Source organism: Narcine bancroftii, chromosome 12, assembly GCF_036971445.1.
Source record: "Narcine bancroftii isolate sNarBan1 chromosome 12, sNarBan1.hap1, whole genome shotgun sequence".
NCBI classification, from domain to species: domain Eukaryota; kingdom Metazoa; phylum Chordata; class Chondrichthyes; order Torpediniformes; family Narcinidae; genus Narcine; species Narcine bancroftii.
The window spans coordinates 100,192,343-100,213,754 of NC_091480.1; the positions used below are offsets into that span (position 1 = coordinate 100,192,343).

General features: G+C 46.9%; 1 protein-coding gene across 1 annotated transcript in view; it reads right to left on the reverse strand.

Annotated features, from left to right (window-relative positions):
• The window catches only part of ddx42 (DEAD (Asp-Glu-Ala-Asp) box helicase 42), a 124,797-nt gene that overhangs the window by 8,879 nt on the left and 94,506 nt on the right, over positions 1–21,412 (reverse strand). Inside the window, exon 19 of the mRNA XM_069905234.1 lies at positions 17,247–17,316. Coding sequence (XP_069761335.1) covers positions 17,247–17,316 — 70 coding nt within the window. The remainder of the gene's footprint in view (positions 1–17,246; positions 17,317–21,412) is intronic.

The window sequence follows — 21,412 nt, forward strand, 5'->3', positions numbered from 1 at the left end:
AGCAACATCTACCTCTAAACAAACCCCACCAGTTCACCAGGCCCAGCACCATCAGTGGGGAGACAACAGTGCAGGTCGAGCCATAGTTCATCAGGACAGGAAAAGCTCATGCCAAGGTGAAGGACCTGAAATGGTGACTCAATTTCTCTCCGATTGGATACTGCTTGGCCTGTCAAGAATTTCCTGCATTTTGTTCCAGATTTCTAGCATCTCCAGATTCGGCTTAATCGTTAAAGTAAATTATTTGCTTATTTAATTCAGCTTTTGGCCTTATCATTAATTGGTTGGCATACATTCAAACTGGACACATTTCCAAGCGTTGCACCCCTCTTGGATGCCCTGTGGCCACAGGAGATGAGACACAGATGTTGATTCATCTCTTTAACCCCGTGTTGGTCTGCTGTTCTGTTGTGATTCTGCTTATCTCTGCAAGGATTAATTCAACCTCTGAAGGTGAGATTAGAGCATATTTCAATGCATATCTCATGTTTCCTTTAAAAAAGGGTGAGAAAAATAAAGGCTCTGAGCCCTGGTGGGTGCAGGTTGTTTGAGTGAGTCCATGGAAGCAATGATCCCAGCAGCGGCTGCACCACAGATGTTAGCTTGGAAACCAATGGGCCAGGGCTAAATAATGGATGTTGGAGGATCGATAAATAGCCTGAGGCATCAGCTCTTGAATAACATTTACAAATATTCCATGTGGAGGGGAGGGGATGTTCATTAACCGATTTTATTCTAGATGTCACGAGAATTCATTTAATTCAGACGTACAGCACGGTAAGAAGGCCTTCCGGCCGATGACCCAGTGCCACCCAAATACCCAATTGACCTACATTTTGAAAGGTAGGAGGGAACTGGAGCATCTGGTGGGTGGAAACACACGCAGACACGAGGAGAATGTACAAACTCCGCACCAGATTTGAACTCGGGTCGCTGGTGCGGTAATAGTGTTACACTAACTACCACACTAACTGTGCGGCCCTGTTGACCTCGCTGTGTCGATGTTGCTTCAAGGATCAGAGTGGCAGAATGTGGTGAGATGGAGGGAGAAAGGGCCTCGAGTTGATAGGAATGTTGGAAGAATAAATGAGCAAGGGCAGGGTTACTGTAAAAATGGTGGTTGGTGCAGAAGGGATGGCCAAAATGTTCCCTTGCCCACACCCTCTCTCCATTTCTCTCTCCATCTCCCTCTCTCCCCTTTCCTTTCTCAATGACTGGAAGGGGCGTCCTGTCTATTGTGTTGTATCATTTTTAAAAAACAGGTTCAAGAGTCTGAGAGCTGTTAGATAAAAACGGTTCCTTGAACCTGGATGTGTTGGTCTTCAAGCTTCTGAACCTTCTGCCTGGAGGTAGCAGTGAGAAGAGGTGGTGACCAGGGTGATGGGACCCTTCTTGAGGCAGCGCCTCACGTGGATGGAAGATCAGAAACTCTGATAGTCTTGGCCAGCATTTCCCACTTTCTGCATCCTTCTGCATTGCTGGACACTCAGGTTTTCAAATCAGGCTGGTGATAGAACCAGCAAGTACATTTTCCACTCTGCACCTGTTGATACAGCCTAGGACGATTTGCAAAATCTCTCAGATTTCTTAGGAAGCAGAGACTTTGGCCGTTGACATGCTTCGAAGTGAAGATACTTTCCTGGAGCCAGCACAATGTCATTCCCCGGAACTTGTTGGTACTAACCCTCTTCACACTGTCCCATAAATGAAGACAGTTGGGTGGACCCTCAGTTTGTAAAACATCTTCCTGAAGTGAGGGTGGCCAGGGTGGGATGAGTTTTCTCATATGTGGTCTGCTTACCCAAGATCGCAAGAGTTGTAGATGAAGTCAATGTAGGGGAGGGTGTGTGTGTGTGTGTGTGTGTGTGTGTGTGAGAGAGAGAGAAAGAGTCGGAGGGGAGGGGGTGGGATGCAGTCGATGGACTGGAGGAGGTGGGATTGAGTTGATGGAGGGGAGGGGGTGGAATCGAGTCAATGGAAGGATGAGGGTGGGATGGAATTGATGGAATGGAGGGGATGGGATGGAGTTGATGGAATTGAAGGGGATGTGTGATGGAGGGGAGGGGGTGGGATGAAGTTGATAATGGGGAGTGGGTGTGTGATGGAGTTGATGGAAGGCTGTGTGTGTGATGGAGTCGATGGAGGGGTGGGATGGAGTTGATGATGGGGAGGGGGTGTGTGATGGAATCGAAGGGTGTGTGTCATGGAAGGGAGGAGGTGGGATGTTGATAGTGGGGAGGGTGTGTGTGATGGAGTTAATGGAGGGGAGGGGGTGGGATGGAGTCGATGGAATGGACAGGAGTGTATGTGAGGGTTTGAGTCACGTTCACAACCCTCTGGAGTTGTTGAGGGACAAAATGTGGTGACATGCCAAATTTCCTCAGGCTTCTGTGGTGCCATTGTGTGGACACAGTGAGATCAGAACATTGGAGATGTTCACTGTCTCCATTCTCAGCACTGATATTGTGGAGAGGGCAGTGAGCTCCACTCCTCTTATGGAAGGTTACAACCAGCTCCTCGGCCTTCTCTCTCTGAGGGGGAGTTTGTTGACCTGGAACCAAGCCTCTGGGTCACTCTGAAATTGTGGCTTATCATTATTAGACTTTCTGCCAGTGACGGTGGTGCCATCCGTTAACTTGTAGATGGAGTTGGAGAGGGTATGGCCATACCGTAGTGGATAGAGAGGGAGAGTAGTTGGGGCCTGTGCACAGTCTTGCAGACCCTTGGTGTTGAAGGTGATGCTGGAGGAGGTGATGTCACCAATCCCCACTGTCTTGTGTGCAGGATTGGAAGTCCAGGTTCACGGAGTGTGGGCTGAATTGATGTAGCACCATGCTGTTGACGGTGGGGCTCTCATCCATGAAAGGTAGTCTGACATGGGTGTCCTTGTTGTCCAGGTGTGGCGGGGCTGAGTGTGGAGCCAGAGTGATGGGACCTGCTGTGCACGTGTGGCAGCGACTAAGATGGAGGAGACGGAGGTTTTGTGTTCACCTGGGGTGAGAATGAGAAAGGGAAGGGACAGCAAAAGTAGATGCTGGTCTCCTGGAAGCTGAGGAACAGAATTAATTCTGGGGATAGAAGAATTGATAAATTGTGATATATGTTTTCAGTCAAAGACTATGGAGCAAAAAGCAGCTGATATGGAGAAGAAGACATTGAAGAGCTTTTACTGGAGAAAGGATCCCTCCCCCCCCCTCCCCCCCACCCCCCCCCCCCCCCCCCCCCACACACACACACACACATACATTCTTGGACAAGAGGCTGGGTGTCAGTGGCTCCATCACTTATCATCCTCACTGATTCTGGAAAGTTAACCGGCTTCTGGAAAGCCGGTCTCAGTTTCACATTACTGGCTGGCTAAAGTAGCGAAATCCAGAGTTTAGAAAATGTCAGTGTGGTATGATTGGGTAGAGTTGACAGGGTTTTGTGAAAGGAAAACATGCTAATTTTGAAGATCTAACTGGATGGAGGGAAGGAATGTGCTTGATGTAGTGGATTTTTTCCGAAGAAAATATTCAGTTAGGGCTCCTGAGATTAGACAGACAGCATTGGACAGTACAGTTGGCATAGCAGTTAGCTCAACGCCTTTACAGCGCCAGCGATCGGGACCAGACTTGGGTTCGAATCCCACACTGTCTGTAAGGAGTTTGTATGCTCTCCCCGTGTCTGTGTGGGTTTTCCCTGGGGGCTCCGGTTTCCTCTCATCGTTCAGAAATGTACCAGGGGTTGTAGGTTAACTGGGCAGCACGGACTCATGGCCCAAAAGGGCCTGTTACCACACTGTATGTCTACATTTAAATTAAAAATAAAAATGAAAAAAAGCAGAGAGGAACTCTGGGGCTTTTTCACATTAGCAAGCTCCAACCAGGCATGCCTCAGGCATCAGTACTGAGGACATCGCTGCTTATCTCACAGCTATTGCTGTGACCTAGATGGACATGTTCAGGTAGTTTGCTCACAGTACAAACAGAAGTGGGGGATGAGTTGTGGGTTTGACACAGAGCCGGGTGAAGTGAGTTGGCAGGAATCACACAGATGAGAGGATGCTGAGATTATCCACTTTGGTGGCAAGATGAGCAAAGCAGAAATACTGGGTGGACAATGGAGATGGTTGGGTGGAGACACAAGAGACGGTGCATGCTGGAAAATGCTGGCAGCAGCCCCCCACCCTCTGAGACGCACCGGGTTTGTAGATTAATTGGGTGGCACGGGCTCGTGGGGTGAAAAGGCTCGTTACCGTGTTGTACATCTAAATTCAACATTTAAGACCATTGGTACAAACGTTCACACTCCTCACCCTTTTCCCCAGTGGGAGGAGGGAGAAGAGCATGTGTCGAGGGTGCGATTGGTCCTTTAGTACGTTGGCAGTGGGAGGTGTAGATGGAGTCCCCTGTAGAGGAGAGATGTTTGTGTGGAGCTCTGAGCTTCATTCACCACCTTCTGTAGCTTCCTCCAATCTCAAGCAGAGCAGCTCCCATCCCACACTGTGATACACACAGCAAGTGTGCATTTTGTGAGCTGCAAACACCTGACCATCTTGGATTAGTGTCCTTGGTGTGCAGGTGTCCCAGGACCAGCGTCAGGGAAATGGTGTCTGCAACAATACAGCCCGTGGACAGATTGAAGTGGGTCGAGGCTGGAGTTGATGTGAGCCGTGACCAGCCTCTCAAACCACTTCCTGGTGGTGGATGTCAGGGCTATGGGCCACATTATTTTGGCCCGTTATTGTGCTGGTAGCCATGAAACAAGCTGTAGGGAGAGAGTAGGCAAACAGGCCCACCAGTGGATCTGCGTGGTCTCTCGGGACAAGCCCCACCCCCGACTCTCTGTGGGTTCACCCGCTAGTTGGTTGGCCTGACCATCGGCAGTGGCTATGTGATAATGGAACCAGATGTGGGAGGGAGAAGCAGGTGGGGAAAGGTGGATAGGGAGGGGTGATGGGCAAATGGACTGAGGTGGGGAGGGTAACAGATAAGTTATGGGGAGTGGAAAAGGTGAAAAAAGGAAGAATAAACCTGGATGGACTGGGAGAAGTGGGAAAGAACACAAGGGGTGTGGGTTCCCTAGAAATGATGTTGAATGTTATACAATCATAGAACACTACAGTGCCCAAACAGGCCCTTTGGCCCATCTAGTCTGTGCCAAACTGTTATTCTGCCTAGTCCCACTGACCTACACTCAGACCATACCCCTCCCATCCAGACTTTGGTGAGAACACTCTAAGTGTTTACAAACTGAAGGACAAGGACTGCAGGCTCTGGAACCACCAGCAAGCCATGAGCTGCTGCAGGGACTCAATGTGTCAGGGAGTATCAAGGGTAGAAATGGTTAGTCAATGTTTTGGGCTGTGACCCTTCATCAACACTCACTCATCTTGGTCAAGCCTTAACAAAATGAGGACTGACCATTTCTACCCATGGATACTGTCTGGCCTGCTGAATTCATCCAGCCCTTCAATGTTCATGTTGTTTATATACTGTCTGGTCACTTTTTAAAAGCAAGGAATTACTTGCCTTAGATAACACGGCAACAGTTCAAGAGATTGATTAAGAAAATGAGAGATGTTCTTATTGAAAAACACCTGAGAGGGTAATTCATCCAGAACTGGGAGACAAAGGCTCAGAATGAGATCCGAGCTCTTTGGTCTGAGTCGAGAAACTTAGAATTTGGAGTTCACCACCTAATGCAGTCATTACCTATGCTCAGGACAGAGATTCATCTTGGACTGTGGGGAATGAAGAGATGTAAAGCACGTGGAGGAGAATGTAGTTGATAGCATGCAGCAGGTCAGCCTGAGTGGCAGAGAAGGCGTGAGAAGGGAGCCCAGGTCCCCTATGCCTGGAACATTAGGGTCATTTAAGAGACTCTTAGACAGGCACATGGTTGGAGGAAAAATAGAGGGTCACGGGGTAGGCAGGGTTTCTTTTTTTTTTGGGTTGGAATATATAGATATCAAGAGCCAAAGGGCCTGTACTGTGCTGTAATGTTCTATGTTCTATGAACAGCCCAGGGGCCACCTACTGCTCTGATCTTATATCCTGTGTGAATGTACAATCACTCATTATACACATTCCCTCACTTGCCAGGAAGGTGCAACAGCGACTGCACATCCTGAGAAGACTGACACGGGCAAGGCCACCGGCCACCACCATGTCAGTCTTCTACAGGGGTTCTAACGAGAGTGTCCTGGCCAGCTGCAACACAGTGCGGAATGGTTGCTGCAGAGAAATGGATTGGAGGTCGATCCACAGGACTACAAGAGTGGCAGAGAGGATCACTGGTGTCTCCCTTTACCCCTCCCACCAATCAACGTGATCTATTGGATCATTGCCTGAAGAGGATGGGCAAAATCATTGAAGACCCCTTCCAACCTGCACACAGCATCTTTCGGCTGAGATACAGGATTCATTGGACTGAGGTGGAGAGGGTTGATACCTTTGAGTTCCTGGGAGTCCATATATTGGAGGACCTTTCCTGGAGCCAGTCCATTGAGGCCACTATGAAGAAGACACTCCAATGCCTCTACTTCCTAAGAAGAATGAGGAGATTTGGAATGTTGAACACTCTATCAGACACGTGGAAAGAACATTGACTGGTTGCATCACAACCTGGTCTGAGAATTTGAGAGCGCAGGAACACAAAAGACCGTAGAAGGTAGCAAATACAGCCAGGTCCATCACAAGCTCCAACCTCCCACCCACTGCAGACCAGTCCCACACAACACAAGGGCATTAAAGAGTTCTCTAAAAGGAGGAGAAGAGACTTGATATAGGTCTATAAGATTATGAGAGGCATAGATAGGGTGGACAGCCAGCGCCTGTTCCCCAAGGCAACAGGAGCAAATATCGGAGGGGAGGAAATTTTGGAGAGCTATCAAAGTATTTTACAAAGAGAGTTGTGGGTGCCTGGCCTGGAATGCATTGCTTAGATGGGTGCCCACTGAGGACCTGCCTCAAGATAGCAGCTGACATGATAAAGGACCCCCAATCTCCTGGTCCCAACCTCTTCTCACTTCTCCCTTTCGGCAGAAGGAGCCTGAAGTCCACCTCCTTGTGGTTTAAGAACAGTTTTATTCCAATGCCTATCAAGCTCTTGAACCTTACCCCAATGACCCAAATCATAAAATGCTCGGACACACAGAAAGATGTGTCAGCAGTATTGAAACACCGCTGTTTATCTTGCACCAACTGTAACTGTGAATGTCTATGACCCACCTTTTACATCTAAATACTCTTTCCATCTTGTACATCTCTGCACATTATACGGAATTCACTGTCATTATACTGTACATGTTAGAACCTAAATCATTACAGCTCAGTTCAGGCCCTTCAGCCCACAATGTGGTGCTGACCTTCTTAACCAACTCCACTATCTAATCCTTCCCTCCCTCACACCCAGAGGGAGAGTCTTTTAAATGTCTCTATTGTACCAGCGTCTGGCACCCATCTAAGCAATGCATTCCAGGCCAGGCACCCACAACTCTCTACGTAAAATACTTTGATAGCTCTCCAAAATTTCCTCCCCTCCGTTGCCTTGGGGAACGGCGCTGGCTGTCCACCCTATCTATGCCTCTCATAATCTTGTAGACCTGTATCAAGTCTCTTCTCCTCCTTTTAGAGAACTCTTTAATGCCCTTGTGTTGTGTGGGACTGGGGCATGGATTGATGCTCTTCCGTCCCGGGGACATGATTATAACGGGCTCTGCTCCGCTGGAAGTCGGCGTCGAGACCTCTGCTCGTTCCACCGCGCCATCAGCGTGGCTGCCTGTGATTCCAGCTCAGACTTGGTACTGAGGTGTTAACCAGCACACGTGCTGTGAGTGTGACCTGTCCCGCTCCTTCCCAGCGCATCTCCGCATCTGGACCATCACACTCCCAAGGCGCAGGTACTTGCTGTGCCCGGGACGGAGGGAGCGTCCAAGGGAAAGAGCAGCGGGGGGGGGGGGGGAGAGGAGGGAGCGTCGGGTAGAGCGAGGGAGCGTCCGGGAGAGAGAGAAGGGAGGGAGGGTCAAGGAAAAAGAGCGGCCGGAGATTGGGGAGAAGGAGGTGGCGTCGGAGACAGAGGAGGGAGGGAGAGGGGAGTGGAGGGAGGGGAGGGGAGGGGAGTGGAGGGAGGGGAGGGGAGGGGAGTGGAGGGAGGGGAGGGGAGTGGAGGGAGGGGAGGGGAGTGGAGGGAGGGGAGGGGAGTGGAGGGAGGGGAGTGGAGGGAGGGGAGGGGAGTGGAGGGAGGGGAGGGGAGTGGAGGGAGGAGAGGGGAGTGGAGGGAGGAGAGGGGAGTGGAGGGAGGAGAGGGGAGTGGAGGGAGGAGAGGGGAGTGGAGGGGCGAGGGGAGTGAAGGAGGGAGTGAGGAGAGGGTGAAAAAGGAGGGAACGACGGTCGGCACTCGACCGGGAGCCGGGAGGCTGTTGGCTCCAATGCCGATCGGTGGGGACCTCGGCCGGGTAAGATTCCCGTTGCATGAGCCCATCTGGTGGGCTTCAGTTCAGTAACGTGGTTCCGCCGCGACTCCTCCGTGTGCTTTGAGCTCGGTGCGGTTACTGCTGAGCTCGGGCTGTCGGTCTCTGAACAAGAGTGTGCTCTTCCCCAGCGCTTCGCCCGCGGACCCTGGCCGCCCAGCCGTGTAACTTTCGCCGCGGCCATGGTGGACCTGGCCGTCCGCTGCTTTGGGATCGTGCTGTGCTGCGCTCTGCTCGGCCCCGCCTGTGCCCTGGTGAGTATCCGTCCCCACCCCCAGAGAGGGGAATGGGGTCGCCACTGTCATTCCTGCCAGCTGGTTGCCGAGCCTAGTTCTATCCTCCAGCCATTTCCATCTTGGTGTGAGACCCTCAGATGGGGGCAACTGTACGTGTTTTCAAGAGGAAAGGAGAAGAAATGAGTCCTTCAGTCCAAATGGCAAACAGTCCAGGTTTATTAAAAACAGCCCACACCAAATCGCTGAATGATAGAATAAATGATCCCAGTTGGAAAAGAGGCCATTCAGTCTGAAGCTCTGTACTATCCAAGCATAGTGCAATCCAAATTGTTCTCAGACCATCCTCCGGTTCCAAGGTTCATTTTATTGTCATGTAGTAATCCATTAAAATACAGAATACCCCTGCTGAAGAGTTGCTTCCAGTGTCACCCGGCACCCCTTATAATACCAGAGAAAGAGAAGCACTAGGGGGTCCCTTCAGAGACACCGAGTGTCCGTGGATTCGCCTCCAGCGCTCCCACGGCTGCTCCAGCCACACAGATTCCTGTTCGATCCATCAGCTCCAGATCCAAACCTCCAACACTCAGCTCTTTGGGAGCCTTTCTTGCCTCAGTATCCCACGAGCTAGTCTCCCACAGCCCTCAGCCTGTGTGTGTCCTTCTGCTGCTAAGCCTCTTGCTGGTCTGCCACTGTGGTCGTAGTCCTACAGGGTCATCTCTGCTTCTCCTTCTCAACGGGGGTGTTCTCCCTGTGCCGGTCTCCTCTTCATGGCTCCTGCCAAGTACAGGTGCCACCATCTTGGGAACAGACCTTATGGTGGCAGGATTTTACTTGCAAACCTCTCCTCTCCTCTCCCTTCTCCATTTCCCCTTCCCCCCCCTCTTCCCCTTCCCTCACCCAACTGAGAAAAACCCTAACATCTCCAGGGTCTTCACACAATTAGAGACCTGGTATAATTTTAGTGAATTTCATCTGCACCCTCCCCAAAGCCTTCACATCTTCCTTCAAGCCCATCACTGCAATATCCTCCATAGAGAGGGACTTTTTATAATGATGGCTTTTCTCTTCTACTTTATTGAACACTACAGCACGGAAAGAGACTCTTTGGTCCTTTAAAAAACCCTCATTCAGTTTAGTTTGTTGTGACACAATGTCCGTTGTAAAATGTAATTCCAATAAATGAGGATGGATTGTTCCCATATCAGATATCAATAAAACGGGTGCATGGAATGTGTAGTAAATCACTTTCCTGATAACAAGGAGAATTCATGGGCCACAAGCAGTGACCCCAATCCTGCAGTCAACACCCGAGGGCTGAAGTTATGGATCAATGAGGAACCCAATCAGAGCACCCAATAACCACGCAGCTTGAAGCTGGGGAAAGTAGCTTGATTTTAATTTTGTTTTTTAGACATACAGCATGGTTCACGAGTCAGTGTTGCCCAAATACCCCAATATACCTACAATCCATGTACATTTTGAACAGTGGGAGGAAACCAGAGCCCAGAGGAAACCCAGACAGACACAGGGAGAATGAACAAAATCCCGACAGGCAGCACCGGATTCGAGCCCAGGTCATTGGTGCTGTAACAGGGTCGCGCTAACCGTGCTGTCTTGACCTTGATGTGAGGGGCATAGACAGGGTGGACAGCCAGCACCTGTTCCCAGTGCAACAATATTGGTTTAAATAAGGTGATGGAGGAAAGGGGAGAGGTCAGAGGCAAGTCTTTTTTACAGAATTGGGGGGGGGGGTCATTGCCAGGGGTGGTAGTGGAAGCTGGTACAATAGAGACATTCGAAAGATGAATGCAAGAAAAATAGATTATGGGTGTGAGGGAGGGAAGGATTAAATTGATGTGAAGTAGGTTTACATAGGTGGGCACCACATTACCAGTTGAAAGGTCTGTGCTGTGCTGCACTGTTCTGTAAGCTGTACCTTTTCCTCATCTTTGGTTGTCCTTTACACAACTCCACTAATTTATATCATCTGCAAAATTACTAACCCATACCTACCTTTTCATCGAAGTCCATCACAAACAACAGGGGTCCCAGGCCAATCCCTGCGGAACAGCACTGGTCACTGATCTCCAGCCACAGAGCACCCTTTCTACAGATCAGCCAATTCCAAATCCAAACTGTACCTTTTCCTCAACTTTGGTTGTCCTTTACATAATTCCACTAATTTTTATATTATCTGCAAAATTACTAACCCACACCTACCTTTTCACTGATCTCCAGCCACAACCCTTTCTACAGATCAGCCAATTCCAAATCCAAACTTTCCACCCGGTCTGGTTCCCTTGCATCTGTGCATTCTGGATCAGCCATGAATGGGACACCTTTTCCCAGGACTTTGCTAAAGTCCATGTGCACAACACCACTGCTCGAAGAAACACCAAAGCTACAGAAGCTGGAATCTTAAACAACGCAATTCGTGGGCCCATCGGCAGATCGATGGGAACGTTTCAGGCCAGGGACCTTCATCAAGAATAAGATTTTTTTAAAAGTGAGATGATATATATAAAGAGGGGAGGAAGCCGGGGAGGGATTAGAAGGTGATAGGGTAAGGGTCAGAAGGTGAGAGTTGTGGAGAGGCAGGTAGAGGGGGAGAGTACTGAGAAGGGTTGGGGGGAGGAATGTCAGAGATGGGAAAATAAGTGAAGCATAAGGATGAGGGGTGATATCATGGAGCTGAACAACATCGTGTACATCAGGTTGATGCAGAGAGTTGGGGAATGAGCAGCCAGAGGTCATAGGTTTAAGGGGAAGGGGGAGAGATTTAACAAGAGCCTGGGGGTAAGTATTTTATACTGAGGATGGTGGGTGTGTGGAACGGGCTGCCGGAGGAGGGGGGCTGAGGCAGGTACCATTGCAATATTTAAATTAACGCATTGACAGGAGGGGTTCAGAAGGATATAGGCCAAATGCAGGCAGATGGGATGAGCGTGGGGAGGGCATTTTGGTTGGTGTGGGCAGGTTGGGCCAAGGGACCTGTTTCCATGCTGTGATTTGACCACTATTTTTATCCAAATACTCAGATTAGTCAAAATGTAACACATTTCTCTGTATTAAACTCCATCGACCAGCCCTCTGTCCACCTGCCCAATCGATCAAGATCTTGCTGTAATCTGTGGCAACCGTTTTCACTCTCGACAATACCAGACACTTTCATATCATTGTGAACTTGCTACATTTTCATCTGAATCATTTATATCAATTACAAACAGAAATGGACCCAGCACCAAACCCTGTGTAACAGGCCTCCAGTCCGAAAAACAACCTCCCCCCCACCCCCCATCAACCTCTACTTTCTCCCATTTTCTATCCGTTCTGCTCTCGCCTGGGATCCTAAACGATCTTGCCTTCAGGGCAGCCTACTGTGCAGAACTTTCTCATGCCTTGTTGAAACCACATCTAAATACCACATCTACAACTCTGCCCTCATCAACCTTCTTTGTCATATCTTCAAAAAACAATCAGATTTGTGAGTTTCCACCTCCCAGTTACAAAACCGTGCTGACTAATCCCTAATTGGCCTTGTCCATCTATGTGCATGCACACCTTCTCCCTCAGAACACTCTCCAGTGATTTACCGACAGAGAGGGTCAGTGCCAAGGGGAACCTTTACAGGATTTGCCTGTCCAAACGTGGTATTGTGACTCCCCCCTCCTGCTCGCAGCCATTGCTCCCCCACAGCCTAGCACCATTAACGTCTAGCATCAAAGCAGGATTAATGGCCATCTTCATTACCCTTAATCCCTTTCTACAGATCTGCCAGTGCCAGCACCAGGGAAACACACATGCCTATTGCCCACAATGCATCTGGCAAGGTTGACGATACAAAGCAGGAAAAATCTCTGGAGGCCATGGGTGAGGAGCACAGGGTAGGAAGGGTCCACCTGTGGTACTGAGGGCCTGTTAAACCGGACACTGTTCCCCTGCACTGCCTTCCTACCTACTACCTGTGGGGAGGTGCAGGAATGAGGTTCATGGTGGGCAGGTAGGCAGCTGGCAGCTCTGTATTTCATATAGTTTTTGTATGTGTGTGTGTGTGTGTGTGTGTGTGTGTGTGTGTGTGTGTGTGTGTGTGTGTGTGTGTGTGTGTGTGTGTGTGTGTGTGTGTCTGTCTGTCTGTCTGTCTGTCTGTCTGTGAGCACCGTGGTCTGGAGAAACACTGTTACATCTGGTTGTATGGTTGTATATATACAGATGATAATGAACTGAACTTGAATATCAATGTAGAGAAAGAAGGAAGTCTTGCTTCTAGGACTGTTTATCGCAACGTCCACACACTAATGGGGGGGTCATAGAAACCCTTCGACATACTCCGTGAAGCATACTCCTCAAACAGATCTGGGACTCTGCGGATGCCCAAAAGCTCCTGAAGGAGACCAGGGCACATGCTCCAAAATCAGATACCAATGCTGGAAAGGAGCTCACAGTCATGTGCAGGGCAGCACCACGACCACTGCTAACTGGGTTTTGAAAGGTCAGATTGTGCCCCTGTAGTTACTATTCTTTCTTTCTTTGGCTTGGCTTCGCGGACGAAGATTTATGGAGGGTGTAAAAGTCCACGTCAGCTGCAGGCTCGTTTGTGGCTGACAAGTCCGATGCGGGACAGGCAGACACGGTTGCAGCGGCTGCAGGGGAAAATTGGTTGGTTGGGGTTGGGTGTTGGGTTTTTCCTCCTTTGCCTTTTGTCAGTGAGGTGGGCTCTGCGGTCTTCTTCAAAGGAGGTTGCTGCCCGTCAAACTGTGAGGCGCCAAGATGCACGGTTTGAGGCGATATCAGCCCACTGGCGGTGGTCAATGTGGCAGGCACCAAGAGATTTCTTTAGGCAGTCCTTGTACCTCTTCTTTGGTGTACCTCTGTCATGGTGGCCAGTGGAGAGCTCGCCATATAACATGATCTTGGGAAGGCGATGGTCCTCCATTCTGGAGACGTGACCCACCCAGCGCAGCTGGATCTTCAGCAGCGTGGACTCGATGCTGTCGACCTCTGCCATCTCGAGTACTTCGACGTTAGGGATGAAAGCGCTCCAATGGATGTTGAGGATGGAGCGGAGACAACGCTGGTGGAAGCGTTCTAGGAGCCGTAGGTGATGCCGGTAGAGGACCCATGATTCGGAGCCGAATAGGAGTGTGGGTATGACAACGGCTCTGTATACGCTTATCTTTGTGAGGTTTTTCAGTTGGTTGTTTTTCCAGACTCTTTTGTGTAGTCTTCCAAAGGCGCTATTTGCCTTGGCGAGTCTGTTGTCTATCTCATTGTCGATCCTTGCATCTGATGAAATGGTGCAGCCGAGATAGGTAAACTGGTTGACCGTTTTGAGTTTTGTGTGCCCGATGGAGATGTGGGGGGGCTGGTAGTCATGGTGGGGAGCTGGCTGATGGAGGACTTCAGTTTTCTTCAGGCTGACTTCCAGGCCAAACATTTTGGAAGTTTCCGCAAAGCAGGACGTCAAGCGCTGAAGAGCTGGCTCTGAATGGGCAACTAAAGCGGCATCGTCTGCAAAGAGTAGTTCACGGACAAGTTTCTCTTGTGTCTTGGTGTGAGCGTGCAGGCGCCTCAGATTGAAGAGACTGCCATCCGTGCGGTACCGGATGTAAACAGCGTCTTCATTGTTGGGGTCTTTCATGGCTTGGTTCTAATGCCCCCGTTAAGACTTGCTCTAGTACCAATCCTGCCAACAGACATTGGGCTCAATGTAGATCCAAGGCTTTTCCCTGCAGCCCTTCTTCGAGGCTCAACATTTACCACCCTCCTGTCTTCCAGCATCTCACCTGTACTTAATGACGACTCAGAAATCTCAGCCAGGGCACCTCTGCAGCTTCCCACAGAGTTCTCCGGTATATCTGCTCAGACCCAGGAGATTTGTCTATCTTTCACACATTAGTACCTTCCACAGTAATACTGACTGTTCTCAACACACTCCCATTGACTGCCCTGTTCACCCATCCTCATGTCTCTCTCCACAGTAAAACCAGAGGACCTTTCCTGTCTCCTGTGGCTTCACACAGAGTCGACCAGATTGATTCCAGAGAGGTCTTTTTTTTCTCTCTCTGGCTAGCCCTTTTCCCTTTATGTACATAAAAATTCATGGGATTATCCTTATCATTATCTACCAGAGTTATCGTCTGCTGCCTTTCTGCCTTCTGATTTCCCTTATTAGCTTGCTCCTCAGTCCCTGAAACTCCTCCGGGTTCACACTCGATCCCAGCTCCTCAAACCTGCTCTGTGTCCCCTTCTTGATCTTCACCAGAGCCTCAATCTCCCTCATCATCCAAGCTTCCTGACGCTTGCCTGCCTGACCCTTCACTCCAACAGTAATGTGCATGTCTTCAACTCTTCACACATTTTAAAAAATGTCCCATTTTCCTGTCAATTTACTTCCTATTCCTGTCACCTTGAACCAGTTCCTGGGTTATTACCTTCAAAGTTGTTCTTCCACCAATTCTGAATTTTAACCGATGGTCCTGCCCTGTCTCTCTACAGAACTGCCTTAAAACTAACAGAACAATAATTGCTGGTCCCCAAAAGCTCGTGCACAAACACTTCATCCGCTTGCCCTTCCCAATTTCTCGACTAGATTACGCGTTGCCCTCTCCTACGTGTACACTTCTGGAGGAAAGTTTCCTGAACACATGGGCAGAATAATCGTTTGGCACAGGCTAGATAGGCTGAAGGGCCTGTTACTGTGCTGTATGTTTTCAGGTTCGATAGGACCAAGACCTTGTTGTCGAGGTATTGGGGGGCCTTTGTGTATTCCAAGTCCCAGCTTGACCTCCTTGGCATTCAACCCAGCGAGGGCTCACAGTTAGGGTTGCTTCTCTCTGAGTGAGGTTGTCTGAAAGTGCAGAGACAGATGCAAAGTCCTGTTCCAGCAGGAACATACTGCTTGATACTATGGATATTCCTTCAGGTGAGCAGCAGGGTGTTACATACAACAGCCACAAAACAGGCATTTACACCAGTGGGTGGACAAGATCGCCTGTGTTCTGGTCTTCTCTGTTGTCACTGATGGGCACCTTTCCAAGTTGAGGTGGGCTGTGAAATATCTGCCTTCATAGTTCACAAGTATGTTTTATTTGGTGCTGTTGTGTGGGACGACTGAAAGACTGGAGTGTGGTTGTGACCCGCCCCCTCAGCCACTGCCTGGCCTTTCTGTGGTTTTCTCTCACTCCTGTTACTTCTGCAGCAGAGGTGGGCAGCTCTGAAGGAAGGTTGAGTTGAAGTGTGAAATTTTAACTGCCTTGATTTTCAAATGTGGCTAGGAGCAGGGGTGTTGATAAAATTAATTATAGAAACTCTGGTTTCATTGAGCAGGAGAGAAAGACAGCCACCAGTCTCCTCTCATCTCTGTGTGTGAGTGAGGGATAGGCTGGAAACTAGTCTGTGAGATGATGTGCGTCTTTTAACAAGGGATACCTGTTGGACACAAGTACTATACGGAGCTGACACAAGACCTCTGATTTGAGGCAGGGTGGAGGATCTGCACACAGCTCCAAGAGAAATGCAGGGAACAGCATCAACCTCCCTAGCTGGAAACATGTTCTCCTCACACTTCCCTCATGATGACACGCACACCGTGATCTCCACCAAAGTGTCCATGGACCCAATCCCAGTTGAATAACTTGTAATGTTGACACTTAATAAATGAAGAATGATTATGGGAAGGTGACAGTGCAAAGGCATGTCAGGCACCTGCTGGCCCAGTGGGGACTATGTTCTGTTTTTCTCTCTCTCTCTCTCTCTCTCTCTCTCTCATTCCTGAGCTGATTCTAGGCAGGTGAGTGACTGAGCCAGTTGTGGGTGGAGTGGTGACTCGGTGTCAGGGGCAGTGGCTCTGTTCCCTGTTCATCGAGCGATGGACGAAGAGAAAGGTGGGTAGAAGTGAAGAGCAAGGTGAGGTCAGGAACACCAGGGAAAAAGTCAGATGATGCGCATCATCAGTCAGCTCTTTTCCACACCATTTATCGTGACGAGATTTCTTTTGCGGGGCCATGGTTTTTTGCCAATTTCCTGCAGAGAATGGATACAAAAAAATGGCAGTGGCATAACCTGAGGCAGGAGTAGGGATGAATGGAGTGGTTGGGTTTGGGGTCATGGGAGGTGAGCTTAGAGTGAGAACCAAACAGAAAGTGGCGGTCGGGGCAACATCTGGAGAGTGACGGTTCTGGTTTAGACCTGGCAAAGAGGTCAAAGGTTCAGATTTATTGTCAGAGTACACACATGACATCACATTCTACCCTGAGATTATTTCTCCTGCGGGCGACACAGAATTACCACTTATTGATAACTGTAAACTGTGCTCAAGAATAAAGATGTATTCAAAAACAAACAAATGCAAGCAATACAGAAAAAAAATATTCAGTGATAAATAAAGTGCAAGCAAGAACCCTTAAATGAGCTGCTGTTTCAGAGTCTATTGGTGGAGGGGCAGCTGTTCCTCGACAAATGGTGCAGGGATAGAGGGTCCGAGCGAGCGATCAGGAGGATGGAGTCTCTAAACAGGGAAACCATGGGTACAAGTGAGTGGAGCCATAGGAATTTACCTGGGTTCATGGTCCTTGTTCCTGACAGGTGGATACTGATGATGTCATCACGAAGGAGGAGCAGATCTACCTGTTGTTTGAGGCAAAGGAAGATTGTGAGAGAAATTTGAGAACAAGACCAGCGCAGAAAGCAGGTAAAGTTCCACAAATTCAAGTCTTTGAAAGCCAGTTAACATTAACTAAATGTGGAATCGGAACTGTAGACCAGTGCAACCATGAGCCAATGAGAAAAGAGGCAATTCAGGGAGAAGGGAACATGACGATCAAGTTCTTCACCGTGGCAGGAGGACAAGCTGGATTCTAAAGGTGAACAAGGGAAGGGTTAAAAACACAAAACTAGAGAAACTCAGCTGGTCCAACAGTGTTCTTTACCTAGCAGATAAAGATACAGAACTGTAAAGAGTGGGATGGCTGTGGTAGATTGGCGATTTGTTGCAGATGGACAACAACAAGTGATTAAGGAACAATGTTGGGATCAGAGCAGCATGTGAGCAGAATAAGTTGAGGAGGGGCATGGAAAACAGCAATAATTACAGTAATACTAAAGCAAGGGAAAGATCCACTCGCACCAGCGTCATATAGACCAATATCATTACTTAACACAGATTATAAGATAATAGCTAAACTATTAGCAAACAGATTAGCAGATTATGTACCTAAAATGGTAAATCTAGACGAAACTGGATTTATTAAAAAAAGACGCACAACAGACAATATTTGTAAATTTATTAACTTAATGCATGCAGTAGAAAGGAGTAAAGCGCCAACAGTAGCAGTTGCTTTAGACGCAGAGAAGGCCTTTGACAGAGTAGAATGGAATTATTTATTCAAAGTATTGCAAAAATTCAGTTTACCAGAGAAGTATATTAATTGGATTAAAGCATTATATAAGGGGCCATTGGCGAAAGTGACAGTAAATGGATATATATCAAAGCAATTTAACTTAAGCAGATCAACAAGGCAGGGATGCCCACTATCACCCTTATTGTTCGCGTTAGCTATAGAACCACTAGCAGAATTGATAAGAACAGAAAATAATATAAAAGGGATAAAAATAAAAGACAAAGAATATAAAATCAGTTTATTTGCGGATGATGTTATAGTATACTTAACAGAACCAGAACTATCAATAAAAGAATTATATAAGAAATTGAAGGAATATGGAGAAGTGTCGGGTTACAAGATTAACGTAAATAAAAGTGAAGCAATGCCAATGAATAATGCGGATTTCTCAAAATTTAAGAAGGAATCACCATTCAGATGGCAAATACAAGCAATAAGATACCTAGGTATACAAATAAATAAAAACCTCGGCCATCTATATAAACTCAATTATTATCCACTAATGAAAAAATTACAGGGCGATTTAGAGCATTGGAAAGATTTACCATTAACACTAATAGGAAGAATAAACTGTATTAAAATGAACATTTTCCCAAGGATATTATACCTATTTCAGACATTGCCAATACACTTGACAGAGAAATTCTTCAAGGAGTTAAAGAAAATAATAAGGAAATTTTTATGGAAAGGGGGGAAACCGAGGATAGCACTAGATAAATTAACAATGGTATAAACAAGGAGGCTTACAACTGCCAAACTTTAAAAATTATTATAGAGCCACACAATTAAAATACCTATCAGATTTTTACCAAACAAGGGAAAAGCCAGATTGGACGAGATTAGAACTAGATAAAATAGGGGAAAAGATACCTGAACACATATTATATAAATGGGATGAAAAATTGGTACAACGTAGGAGTTCTCCAGTATTACATCATCTGCTCAATATTTGGAAGAAGATTCATGTAGAAAGGAATAAAACAAATTACCAATTACCAAAACTAATATTGACGCAAAATCAGTTACTCCCTTTTACAATAGTTAACCTTTCCTTTAGAGAATAGGAGAAAAAAGGGATCAAAAGAATAGAAAATTGTTTTTCAGGAAATAGATTATTATCCTTTGAACAAATGAAAGATAAATACAATATAACTCAAGATACAGTGCTGGCATATTACCAATTGAGATCCTACTTGAAGGATAAATTAGGAAACAGTCTGAGGTTACCAGAGGGAAGTAATTTTGAATATGTGATTACAGATACAATGATAATCAAAAGATTTATAACAAATATGTATATTAAACTGCAAGAAAAGGAGAATGAGGAAACAAATAGTAAAACTAAACAAAAATGGGAACAAGATTTAAATATAAAGATAAAAAAGGAAACATGGGAGAAGTTATGTTCTGGAATGATGAGAAATACAATAAATATGAGGTTACGTATGATACAATATAACTGGATACACAGGCTATACATTACACCTCAAAAGTTAAATAAATGGGACCCAACAGTATCTGACAGATGTTTTCGATGTTAAAAAAAAATGGGAACAACAATTCATGCAATCTGGACATGTGAGAAAGTAGAAAAATTTTGGGAAGATCTAAACCAGATATTAAATAAAATTACAGAAAACAAGATACCAAAAAACCCAGAGATCTTCCTCCTAAGTAACATAAAAAACAAAGAATTTGGAATTGATTTGGAGGATGCACAAAAAAGATTTGTTAAGATAGCTCTAGCCGTAGCAAAAAAATGTATTATGTCAACCTGGAAATCGGAAGATAATTTGAAAATACAACAATGGTATATAGAAATGAATAAATGTATTCCATTAGAAAAAATAACATATAGTTTAAGAAATAATATTTAAATATTTGAACAAATATGGGAGCCATACATGAAACACAATAGAGAAAACCTACCGGGGTCATTCACCACCTAAATTAGTGAAAGGAGAAGGAAATGAAAAGAATTGACTCAGTGGAATTTCTTGTTTATTTTTATTGAATGACAACATTGTTTGACTGGTTTAATGTATCTTAGATTTGTACTTTAAATGGATGGGGGGGGAGGTAGGGAGGGTGGGATGGGAGGAGGGAGGGGGGGAGAAAATGACACTGTATATATTTGAAAAGGAAAATGTATGTATCATGGACAATGTGGTTTATGGTGTGAAAAATAAAAAATTTAAAAAAAAGGAGGGGCATGGCACAGGTGTGCCAGTGAGTGGCAGCATTGATGGGAATGTGGGAAAATGTAAAAAAAAAAGGAATTAATGTAGAATTAATGTAAGTGGGCAGTTAATGGCCATCATGAACTCAGTCGACCAAACGACCTGTTTCTGTACTATGTGGTTCCAAGACTCAATGAATATGGACCTGGCGATGAATAAGGAAAGCACAAAATAGAAGTTGAGCAGAAACTGATGATGAATATCAAATTCAAGTAGAGTCATAGAGCACAGAAACATTTGACCTTGGCCTTGACCATGGCTTGTCTACAGGAAGCAGAAGGTGTCAGTGGATGGGATGTATCCTACATGGAATCTGTTCTGGGACCCCTGATTTTTATAAATGGTTTGGATGAAGGAGTGGAGGGGTGGGTCAGTAAGTTTCCAGATGATACTAAGGTCAAAGATGTTGTGGAAAGTGTAGAAGGGTGCGGTGGGTTACAATGAGGTTGTGTTCAAGAGCCGTGAGGTCGTGTTGCTCTATAAAACTCCAGTTGGACAACACGTGGAGTATTGTGTTCAGTTCTGGTCACCTCACTACAGGAAGGATGTAGATGCTTTGGAGACAGTGGAGAGGAGATTTACCAGAATGTTGTCTGAATTGGGGAACATGTCTCATGAAGCAAGATTCACAGGGTTGAGGCTTTTCTCTTTGGAATGACGATCGATGAGTTGATTTCCTGCAATGGTGGTCTATAAGATTATGACGAGTGTAGACATCCATAGAGGTTGTGCAAGGAGACACAGTAAATATCAGTTCAATTGAACAAAGTCAATAAGGGAAATCACATGTTACCATATAACCATATACAGCACAGAACAGGCCAGTTTGGCCCTACTAGTGCATGCCGGAACAAATCCCCACCCTCCTAGTCCCACTGACCAGCACCTAGTCCATACCCCTCCAATCCTCTCCCTTCCATGTAATTATCCAGTCTTTCCTTAAATGTAAATAACGTCCTTGCTTCAACCACCTCTGCCGGAAGCTTATTCCACATCCCAACCACGCTTGGCGTGAAGAAATTTCCCCTCATGTTCCCCTTATAATTTTCACCCTGCAATCTCAAACCATGGCCTCTGGTTTGA